Source organism: Engystomops pustulosus, chromosome 4, assembly GCF_040894005.1.
Source record: "Engystomops pustulosus chromosome 4, aEngPut4.maternal, whole genome shotgun sequence".
Taxonomy (NCBI): domain Eukaryota; kingdom Metazoa; phylum Chordata; class Amphibia; order Anura; family Leptodactylidae; genus Engystomops; species Engystomops pustulosus.
This window is the reverse complement of record NC_092414.1, coordinates 205,965,098-205,977,114: the sequence shown is the minus strand read 5'-3', so window position 1 is coordinate 205,977,114 and position 12,017 is coordinate 205,965,098. Positions and strand designations below refer to the sequence as shown.

Here is a 12,017-nt window from a genome sequence, read left to right as displayed (position 1 = left end):
CATGAGGCTCCCCCTAACTTTAACCCCTTCCCGACTTGCGCTGTATTGCTGCAAAGGCTTACCGGTAACACCCACGATTGCCCCCGGGGTTAGTGTTATCCTTTTTCACTGACTTACACTAGGCGCCGCCAATATTTTTAGGAAATATAATTTATTAAAATAAAATCCAGGTCATCGATGAAGTCCCTAGAATCAAGCAAAGCTTAGAGCAGTGGTGGCGAACCTATGGCACGGGTGCCAGAGGTGGCACTCGGAGCCCTTTCTGTGGGCACCCGGGCCTTCACCCCAACACAGAGTTTACCAGCTAGGACTCAAGGCTTTCTCCTGTGATCCAATACAGCCCAGGACGTGCCATGCTGAAGGCGTGGATAGAGATGGATTGTCATTGGACCTCCTGCGCTGGGTCTCCTGATCCTTCCTCTTGAGGGGACCCTGGAGGGAAGCTACAATCAAAATTTCGACATCATCTTTCTAATGTATTGGTGAACAGCAGGGATCAATACGATACTGCTTATATTGTCATGTTGGCACTTTGTGACATATATGTGGGTTTTGGTTGTAGCTTGGGAACTCTGTCTCCAAAAGGTTCGCCATCACTGGCCTAGAGCATACACGGACCTGAAAAACATAAAAGAAAAGGTATCAGTATATATATAGACACAAGTGTGTATATATATATATATATATATATATATATATATATATATATATTTATATAATATATATATTTATACACATATATATGCGTGCGAAACGCAGTCCATCACATGACAGGCTGCAGGCCTGGGTGAAGCGAGGGTGCGGGCCCTCCATATCTCAGTAGAGCAATTTACGGACCATTTACTCTCGCTATAGATATGGGACCCAAAAGGTGTGTCCTTCATGGGACTAGTCCTAGGAGCATTGATGACACTATAATCCCTAAGTCTGTACTTTGGTGAAGGGAAACCAAGAGGATAATACCTATTTGAGTAGTCTCTGTACAGCAACAGCTCAACAAGGTGGGTCAAGAGATGTCAGTGCATGGCAACAAAAGCAAAGGCAGAGATGTGGTCCATGGACAAGATGAGTTTGTGTATAACAGTAATCAGAGGTCAGGACAAGCTGCATAGAGTCAATACGGTAATCAGACAGGTGTCATGACAAGGTGGATCAAGTTCAGGGTTGGGTAATAATAGCAAAGGTCAGGGCAATCAGCACAGAGTCAATATGGTAATCAGGAAGGGGTCAGGACAGGCTGCATAGAGTCAATACGGTAATCAGGCAAGTGTCAGGATAAGGCAGATAAGGTTCAGGGTTTGGTACAAGCAGAGGTCAGGGTGAGCAGCACAGAGTCAATATGGTAATTAAGCAGGGGTCACAACGGATGGAACAGGTAATACAAGTAGAGGTCAAACGGGCAATACAAACAAACTATAGTAAACGGTTTTACAGGACACTAAATATGTTATTCCTAATACCTTAGAAAGGGTGGTATGGGATTAGGAGCTCATATAGACCCAAGGTGATCCACGACGGCCATGACACCTTAGTCGTAAAATCCACCTACACTCTGCCAGTACAACAACACATTGACCTTCCCCTCCCCCGAACACAAAAATGACACAACACCTTGTATTAAAGTGCTTTTTATTGCATGACTCAAGTGGTTAGTGGTCACATGTTTTTGGATTTCATTGGTCAATAGATTAATAGGAAATATAATTGCCCCTTTAATCATTACAAAAAGTTGGATTTGGTGTCCTAGTGGAAAAGGGTCTTAGCCTGAGAGATGGTCTACACCTGGCCATGCGTGGTCCAAAATGTGAAGATGTCTCCACATACTGGAATGACGCCCCCTTGTTCCAATGGCGGCTGCTCAGTGACAGCTCCTGCCAATCCTGTTTTGGCTTATGTCACATGACGTGTGGTTTTGGGTCAGTCTCCTCTGTAGTCAAACACTGGCCTAAACTGTGACCTTGACACCAACATTGGACAGGTGTCCAATGGCGTAACTAGAAGCTGATGGGCCCCAGTGCAAAGTCTGTGCCAGGCCCCCCCCCCCGACTATAATGTATGGTATATAGTAATAGCCTTCTCATATGGGAAAGTGACACCATAAGGGCCCCCTAAACCTCTTGGGCCCAGGTGCGACCGCAAACTCTGCACCCCCTCAAGTTACGCCCCTACATACATCCCAATTTTACTTATTTTTTTATTGCCTCCCGTTTTGCTTTAGTCCACATCAGGGTCAATCCTTTGAAATGTCATAAGCAACCAAAGAATCCTTAGTGCCTCCAGATCTCCTGACCTACAATGTGGACCAAGATAGTAGGGTCTTTTTATATATTCCCTCCCAGGAGGAGTTTGATCTGCCCATTATTATCCCCTACTGAGTGCTGTCACTTCTCTGGCTTTAAAAAGTGGTGGTTAACCTTAGTAAGTTGTTATTTCACCCCCCCCCCCTATGGGCAAGAATTGACTTCTATAATTCTGCCCCCCCCTTAAGGAATAGTATAATCCCACTATAATGTTGCCCCCTCCATGGACTATACAGTATAAGTACTTTAATACTGCCTCTGATGGATAAAAAATTAGCTACTATATTACTGCCCTCTATGTACAGATCTCTATATATTATAATACTGCCTCCTATGGACTAGACTGTAATTACAGAAATAATGCCCCTTATGCACAAAAACAACAAAAACCTCTATAATACTGCTCCCTATGGTGCCAGAACCAATGGAGGAAGTGGAGCTGACTTGATCGGGAATCTGTGCTTAAAATATATCAACTGGACCTACAACAACTTCCACCAACTCCATATATTTTAATAGATGCTGCTCCAAAGATTCCGGAACCGTTTGAAATTTTTCTTTAGCCCTCACCATTCCCAAGCAATCAGTGCTGGAAGAGCCATCACCAAATATGCTAATGAGGCCCTGTAATGTCTGATAGGTGGTGGCCGCCCACTTGACAGTAATGAGTAGTATATTGTTCATTAAAACTAATGGCACTGATCAGTGTTGGACTGGCATGTGTTGGGCCTACCAGAGGTGGTGATCTGGAGGACCACCCTTCAACCATAAAATACCATACAAAACTCATATCATGTAGGATGTATCATCAAAAAGATCTAGTAATCTATAATATCGGAATCATCCTATATAAAATAGATCATAATATCCTATGATTACTGCATTAACTTCCAAATAAAAATCTTTGGGGGCCATTATAATGTGTTAGAACATGGGGCCCACCGGAGGATCCTCTGATGCTCTGGTGGGCCAGTCCGACACTGGCACTGATTGTCTAGGAACTGTAGGGGATAGAGAAAAAAATCCAACTGCGACAGATTCTGTTGTGAGGGATCTATTAGGGATGATAAAGAGGAGAAACTTCTACAATAAAAATTTAGGCTAGACAATATCATATGTCACCATACTGAATTTCCACCAACTTTCCATTTATCGCGTCTAGATCCAGAAATTGATATCATCCCATACAGTCATGGACATAAATAGGAGGTGTGCATATACAAGAAAACTTGGAGAGTATATTCTTTTATATAAATTATCTAAGGGATATGCTGAATATTTAGGTGCACATTTCTATACACTATTCAGGCCTGATCACCGGACGTCTTCATAATGGAGCGTGGGCTTAGGCCCCTGGAGGAAAACAGGCTCAGATAATGGACCTTCCAGTTTCTTCAGGCTACACTGTCTTCATAAATATATATGGAGGAGTAATGGACTAGGTTAATGGAGATGGTTTTTGAGGAAGTCCTTGGTCCTGGGTTATGGCAGGTCTGAAGGTCAGCTGGTTTTATCTCTTCTCCGGAGCACAAAGTCAAAATTGGCCGAAGTGTTCATGGCATAGTATACGTTGGCAGTGTCCGGGATGGTCAGTTCTGTAAGGGATTGGAGAGAAAAAATTACATCTACTGAGTACTAATAGTAACCACTGGGTCAGTGGATGAAGCCACCATCTTGAGTAGATTTTGAACATTTTCATTCATTTTCCCCAACTAACTTGATTGAGACTAGTCCCAATGATATGTACCGGACTACAGTGAAATTACGTCCAATACGACGTAGGGCCGGGGGTGGATTATCACTGCCATGGGCCCCGGGATGTATGAGTATTATAGACCCTACAAGTCTGGAATCACTTCCTATATATGATACTAGAATCAACTTCTTAGGGAATGGAGGATGTGTCCCTTCTGCTGCTTTCAATCTGGGGTTTCAGAACCTTTGGGGGACCTTGAAAGTTCCTGGAATGGCTCTTGTGTACATGCATGCTGAGAGATTTAACAGATGTAAGAGGATGTAGGTCCTTTTCAGTATAAAATTTGGTGGGTGGATTGGGTGGGGTGGTCATGGGCCACTAGAAGGCTTAGGCCCTGGGAAATCGCCTTTATTACTGCGTAGGCCATGGTGACTGGCATGACCGATATAATCTGGTGCAATTTAGGCCTAAAACCTCTCAAATTTAGCAAGCGATGTACACAGGTCTTAGACACATGACGAATTGTATGACTAAAAGGGCGTAATTTTGTGAAGGAAGTGTGGATTTGTGGGAATTAGTTGGTTGTATGTGAAACACACACAGTTATACCAATGTCACCAGGACCACCAGTGACAATATAATGCCAATATAAGGACTTCTTGACAGCAGCTTTTAGGGGAGATACGGATAGATTGGACATTATTATGTTAATATATTTTTTCCATGTTTATAAGCCTTCAATAATACCAAAAGAGGAGTCATGAATGAGCATTAAAAAGGAAGGATCGTGTATGGAAACAGTTACTCATCAATGTCTTTTTCTTATCTCTACGCTATGCACTGGACTTCAGATACACTGCTCACTACAGGAGAAAGAAGAAGCAAAAGAAGGCACAGAGAAGGAAATCTACCATCAAAATCCATCAATATAAACCAGAGACATCACTCATAGATCCAGGCACCGTCACTGTGGTAATCTTCTTATATGTGTTATCCATGGCCTCCTTCCTTCTAAAAACAACTCTTAAAATTATGCTAAAGAGCCAGAAGGGCCCTGGGGGGTGTTACCAGAGCCCCTCCATGCTGTAGCTTTACAAACTGTTACATTTCCCTCTGTGTGAGATTACATCAGGCAGTGGGTGCAGTGTAACAGCCTGTGGAGACAGAGCATGGAGGGGCTCTAGTAACACCCCCAGAACCTTTCTAGTTAATTAGCATAGTTTTAAAAGTTGTTTTTAGAAGGAAGGAGGACATGGATAACAGATTAGCACAAGAATACTACAAGAAGATGACCACAGTTACGGTATCTGGATCTATGAGTAAATGTCCCTGGTTTATCATGTTGGATTTTGATGGTAGATTTCCCATAATGAAGTATACTACAAAGTTTTCTGGGACTTTGATAATCAAAATTAAAAGAAATATAACATAAAAAAAAAAAAACAAGATAACAAAAAATGAAATTGACACGTGACAAATAGAAATATGTAACTTTAATATAAGAAGGATGACTATATTTTGGAATAAACCCCCTCACCTTTCCCCTCGGACAGCAGCTGCACCAGCTGGAAGTCGTCCGGTTTACACTCCTCGATGTTGTGTTTATGTAAGGCTCTTTGTATCACGACGCGGGATTTATCCTGGCTGGTCAGCTGGAAGAGATAAAATATTGGAAAATGACAAAATTAATTAGTTGGTTGAGATCATGCAAAACTGTAGTAAAAAAAGTACATTATTAAAAATGTAAGGGGGCGGAGCCACCTACCAGAATACTCTTGTACAGGTTCCCATGGGTGTTTTCCATGCTGACACGGATAATACACAGGTCGGCTATCTGCTGGTTGTATACAGGGAGAGAGGGGGAGACTGGGGAGCGAGGTGAGGAAACACATCGGGGGGCGTCTTCTCTGACCGGAGTGCTGGGGGGAGTCAGAGGCTCCGACATACCTCCCCGATCCTGCAGGAGTCATAAAGCACTTACATGTACATACAGTCCCAGATGTGTGCAGTGTGTGCTTCATGGTTATATGGAGGTGTGTGAGGTTATATGTGAGCTATGTGAGGTTATATGGAGGTGTACTGGTTATATGGAGATATGGAAGGTTGTATGGAGGTGTGTGAGGTTATATAGTGGCGTGAGAGGTTATATGGAGGTATACTGGTTACATTTCGGTGTGTGACGTTATATTAAGGCCTGTGAAATTATATACAGGTATAATGGCTATATGGAGGTGTGGGAAGTTATATGGAGGTGTGGGAAGTTATATGGAGGTGTGGGAAGTTATATGGAGGTATACTGGTTATAGATTTGGATGTGAGCTAAACTGTTACCATAGGGCTATGGTGGTGTACGTAGTAAACTGTTATATACAATATAATTATTATGAACAACTAGTTGTGAAGCATTTCATGATATTATATAGGTTATACTGGTATGTACGGCTTGTAGGGATATACTATTTATATGGTAATATGTGATGTTATATAGAGGTACACTGCATAGAGGTATATGTAGATATACGGCTTATAGGGAGGTATATAGGGTGATGAGGTTATATGGTGGTGTGGGAGGTTATATAGAGGTGTACTGGTTACATGCTATTATTATGGTAATGTTTGATGTTATATAGAGGTACACTGAGAGTATATGTAGATATACGGCTTATAGGGAGATATATAGGGTGATGAGGTTATATGGTGGTGTATGAGGTTATATTGGAGCTATGGGAGGTTACATAGAGGTATAGTGGTTATATGGAGGTATGGAAGGTTATATGGAGGTGTTGGAGGTTATATAGAGGTATACTGGTTATATGGTGGTGTGGGAGGTTATATGGTGGTGTGTGAGGTTATATTGGAGCTATGGGACGTTACATAGAGGTATAGTGGTTATAGGGAGATATATAGGGTGATGAGGTTATATGGTGGTGTGGGAGGTTATATAGAGGTGTGGGAGGTTATATGGTGGTGTGGGAGGTTATATGGTGGTGTGGGAGGTTATATAGAGGTATACTGGTTACATGCTATTATTATGGTAATGTGTGATGTTATATTGAGGTACACTAAGAGTATATGTATATACGGCTTTATAGGGAGGTATATAGGGTGATGAGGTTATATGGTGGTGTGGGAGGTTATATAGAGGTATACTGGTTACATGCTATTATTATGGTAATGTGTGATGTTATATTGAGGTACACTAAGAGTATATGTATATACGGCTTATAGGGAGGTATATAGGGTGATGAGGTTATATGGTGGTGTGGGAGGTTATATAGAGGTATACTGGTTACATGCTATTTATATGGTAATGTGAGATGTTATATAGAGGTATACTGAGAGTATATGTATATATACGGCTTATAGGGAGGTATATAGGGTGATGAGGTTATATGTTGTTATACCTTGGCCGTGACGGGCTCAGCAGGACACAGCGCAGCGATGAGGCCTTCATCAATCTCACAGCTGCTGCAGGAACCTGATGGAGAAACCCGGTCTCCATTCATCTTTGGACTGAAGACTTCAGAGCCCAGTAACAACCTGTGAAATAGATGACGGTATAACAACAAGAAGGCGGTGACACCATGGGATTGTTACACCGCGTACAAGGGGCACTCACGAGCTGAACCTCTTGGTGAGTTTCCTGCGGATACGTGGGGAATTAGGACAGGAATCTGCAGGAGGCTCAATAGTGCGGGATATCCTGTAACTGATGAGAAGTAACATATCACTTATCTATATACACCAAAATAAATTAACTTTACATCAAGTTGATTTACAGCAAGACATAACCCATAGTCTCTGTGAGTAAAATGTCTTGGATTGTGTCTGCAGATCCTATAAAGATCTATGTGTCTCCATGGTAACAGACTACAAACGTCCCCTGTGTAGTCTGATACTGTATTCTAGTCTGTAACTAGGGAAAATGACTGTACATTTTTTACTGGACCTTCTCAGATCCAGAACACCTCCACCCATGTCCTCATTGCAAGATTTAAAGTAGATTTACAATATTTAAACCAAAAAAACGGAGCTCCTCACCTTTGGTCCTCGGTCAGCTGCCGATGCGTATAAAAAGCTTGTAGGATGTCCGGCTTTGGCGTTAGAACATAATGGCGACACGTGAGCTGGAGTTTCTGGATCTTAGCCAAGACTTCATACTCCTTAAAAAAGTAGAGTGTGAGCTCTTGTGATTAGAGGGCGGCAAATACGGCAAATATACCTGGTATAGGTTTAACTGTCAATAAAACTATATTCACACGACCCCAGGGGGACGTATATACTGCCACAAGCTTGGGGCTGTACATACACCCCCCATAGGCCGGCAATGGGCGTACGGAGCAATATGGCACTGCACATGTGCGGCACCATACCGCTCCGTACACGGGGAAAAGATAGGACATGTTCCCCGTGTTACGGCAGCAAGCGGCATGTATCGCAGTGTAGAGGGGAGGGGTCACCACTCTTCGCCGGGCCGGGCCGTAGCGTACGTTCGCATGAATGTAGCCTAAAGGATAAGACTTACCTTTCTCCTCTTCTCAAAGTTTATGAGGCCTCCCTGTAAAAGATAAAGAAGGTAAGAAGAGGAATGTCTGGGGAGTCCACCAGGGGGTTAGACGGAATTTATCTCACCTCTACATTGTCAGGAAGTGCAGTATCCAGCATCACAAGGTCTGTCAGAAACGTCCCCAAATATGGCACTGTCCCCTGTGCTGGTCTCTGAAATAAGAATATGATCCAATTTAAATTCCAGGAACAGAACATTATGCCTTGCATGAACATTGGTATGTCTTCAGTCACCACTAGGGGGAGCTAAGGAGCTAACTGCATACTGTGTTTACATTAAATTCAATGGTAGAGCTGTATACGCTACACCCCTCACCCTCTCTGGTGGTAGTGGGATAAAGAGAATAATTTTATCATTTAACCCATATGTAGGCTGAGGATTTGTAGCTCTGTGATGGGAAAATGGAGCTCTGATTGCTGTAGTGATAAATTACGAAATTAATCTGCACAAAATCTGGAACTAACAATTAAATAGTGCTAAAAGGTGAGTATTCTTTCTACTACTATGGACTACCATGATTTGCTACGTCTTAATCCTTGAGGGTCAGTGCATGTTTACTAGTTTATATAGTATAATATAGGTGTCACCCTGAATGGTGCTGTTATGGATGGATCTGTGACTTTCATTGTTATGAGGGTACTGTCTGTGACTTGACAATGTGAACTTCCCCTTTAAGGAGTGTCTTGAATTTCCAAGCAGGATCATGATTTCTGTGTACAAAAGTTCTCTAGACGTTGCATGCAAGGAACTACTAGGTCATCCGTAAACATCCGTAAGCTTGCAACGTAAGAAGGAAGAGGAACAGGTTAAGTACACAGTGTCACATTTCTCAAGATGTGACGAGTGATAAGATACCTGAGACCTGGAGCTGCTGTGAGCTGGATGGCTTTATTTAGGGGCAAGACAATAGTTTGGTTTAAGATTGGGAGCTACACTCTTACTAACCCCCTACTCATTGTGGACCTCTACAGCAAAAGATGTCTGTATCCATGGTAACAGACTACAGGACTACTAGTCTTACAGCTGAGTGGGTAGCGCTTCTGCCTTGCAGCACTGGGGTCCTGGGTTCGATTCCCACCCAGGTCAACATCTGCAAAGAGTTTGTATGTTCTCTCCGTGTTTGCGTGGCTTTCCTCCGGTTTCCTCCCACACTCCAAAGCATACTGGGGCACATTTACTAAGGGTCCGAATCGCGGGTTTCCCGAATTTTTCCGGTTTGCGCTGAATTGCCCCGGGATTTTGGCTCACGTGATCAGATTGTGGCGCAGGGCGACGGCTTTCACGTGACAGAAATCAGAGGGCGTGGCGAGGGATTCGGGAAAACCACGGAATTTTAAAAAAAAATTGTGTCGTAAAAATAGCACCCACACCGAGATGGAGGAGGTGAATTCCAGCGGACTCCAGCGCAGCAGCGACACCTAGTGGACATCGGGCGCACGACCTTAGTGAATCCCGGCAGAACCCGAATCCCGCTGGATCTAGACTGGACAGGGTAAGTAAATCTGCCCCACAATCTGCCCCACTGTTAGGTTGTTTAGATTGTGAGCCTCATTGGGGACAGGGACCAATTTGTCATGCTTTGTGCAGCGCTGCGTAATCTGTGTGCACTACATAAATAAAGAAGTATTATTATATTATTATCCAGTCTTTGCAGTTCTGTAAATACTTCTCCTTTTAAATAAATTTAAAAAAAAATCTCCTCCTTTTCAATAAAATTGGTAATGTAGCAAAAACCAGGCGACAGAGAATGTGCCCACACTATCAGACAACACAGGGATTGTTTTTGTAGTCTGTTACCGTGGAGATGCATAACTGTCCTCATGAGCTGTCAGCATTTAACACTAGAGCATTTTTAATTTCTTTTTGATACAATAAAGCAATAAAGAATTTGTGAAGGTGACTACGAGCTGAATAAATCAGTTTGTGTTCATTAAAAGGGAAACTGTCAGCAGGTATGAAAGGTAATAAGGTAATTAGAGTGTAATTTCCTGGAGCCAGCAACATGTGATAATACTTTTCCAAGATTGTTGTATAAAAATTCCCATTGTGGCCTCTGGGATGGCAGATTATGCTGTAAGCATATACAGAATAGTCACAGAGGTGGCTGTCCCGTGTGAACCCTGGCTCCCTCGCAGGGTTAATATTATACAACAGGGCTAGTTACTGATTCCCATGTCACACCGATGTTGAACGGAAGCCAACCGTGTAGGAGCTGCGTTGTCCCTCTGACCTACCGTGGAGCGGACCTGCGAGGCTGACCTCTGAAGTGGGCGGGGCTCGTTACGTGCACTGTTTGTCCTGCGTAGGGGAATCTCATCCTGAAGTAAAGAAAACATAAGAACGATCATATGTACATATACAGAGGGTATGGAAAGTCTTCACATTTCTCACTCTTTGCTTCATTGCAGCCAATTGGTAAGATCAAAAAAGTTTATTTCTGCTCATTAATGGGATATTCCAGGAATATGAACGTCTGATACAAAAATGTATAATTATATAAATAAATGAATATAACAAAACTCAATGTCATTAGTCACAAAATGGAGCTTAAATAGTTTAATTTTATGATTCATTAAATCTTATGGGCTTTCTAATCACCAAGATGGCCGCCACTGTAAACTACAAGTCCCATGATCCTTTAGTTCTCAGTAACTCCTCCTCCCTTTTATGCTCTAACCTATAACCTCACCGAAATGACGTCTCACCACAACACTGGCCATACTGGAGGCACTGCAACCAACCGACTACAGCCAAACAAAGTGCTGATCACATGACCTGCCCAGGCAGGAGCAGGACATGTGATGTGGACATGTGACCAGCGGCCAATCCTCTGTCCATTGTCTGCTCCGCGTGGAGGCAATTAACGGCAGTAGCATTTTATTACTTCATTACATTGTGTGTCCTCAGCATTTTTCTGCTAAGTGGGAGCAAAATTTTAAATATCAACTAATTACATATTAGCTTATATTTTAAGGACCCATTTGTATACGAATTACGCTTATTCCTGGAATACCCCTTTAATGTACACTCTGGACCCATCCTGACACAAAAGAACAGAAATGTAGATATTTTTACTAATTTATTAAAAAAGAAAAACTGAAATCTTCCCCGGTGATAAGTATCCGGTCCCTCGTAAAAAGTATTCAGCCCCCGGTGATAAGCATTCAGCCCCCGGTGATAAGCATTCAGCCCCCGGTGATAAGTATTCAGCCCCCGGTGATAAGTATTCAGTCCCCGGTGATGAGTATTCGGCCCCCGGTGATAAGCATTCAGCCCTCGGTGATAAGCATTCAGCCCCCGGTGATAAGCATTCAGCCCCCGGTGATAAGCATTCAGCCCCCGGTGATAAGCATTCAGCCCCCGGTGATAAGCATTCAGCCCTCGGTGATAAGCATTCAGCCCCCGGTGATAAGCATTCAGCCCCCGGTGATAAGCATTCAGCCCCCGGTGATAA

The 12,017-nt window shown here is 43.0% G+C and overlaps 1 protein-coding gene across 6 annotated transcripts in view; it reads right to left on the bottom strand.

The window, feature by feature from the left end:
* Positions 1 to 1,612: 1,612 nt before the first annotated feature.
* RGL3 (ral guanine nucleotide dissociation stimulator like 3) overlaps positions 1,613 to 12,017 on the bottom strand; it is a 30,420-nt gene continuing 20,015 nt past the window's right edge. For 5 of the 6 annotated variants that reach the window (XM_072149622.1, XM_072149626.1, XM_072149624.1 and 2 more), the window contains 9 exons: positions 10,798 to 10,881; positions 8,629 to 8,715; positions 8,522 to 8,554; positions 8,038 to 8,159; positions 7,616 to 7,705; positions 7,401 to 7,536; positions 5,762 to 5,953; positions 5,534 to 5,648; positions 1,613 to 3,895 (listed from right to left, as the gene is read on the bottom strand). In XM_072149622.1, coding sequence (XP_072005723.1) covers positions 3,801 to 3,895; positions 5,534 to 5,648; positions 5,762 to 5,953; positions 7,401 to 7,536; positions 7,616 to 7,705; positions 8,038 to 8,159; positions 8,522 to 8,554; positions 8,629 to 8,715; positions 10,798 to 10,881 — 954 coding nt within the window. In that variant the 3' untranslated portion in view covers positions 1,613 to 3,800. The remainder of the gene's footprint in view (positions 3,896 to 5,533; positions 5,649 to 5,761; positions 5,954 to 7,400; positions 7,537 to 7,615; positions 7,706 to 8,037; positions 8,160 to 8,521; positions 8,555 to 8,628; positions 8,716 to 10,797; positions 10,882 to 12,017) is intronic. The other variant, XM_072149623.1, reaches the window with a different exon arrangement.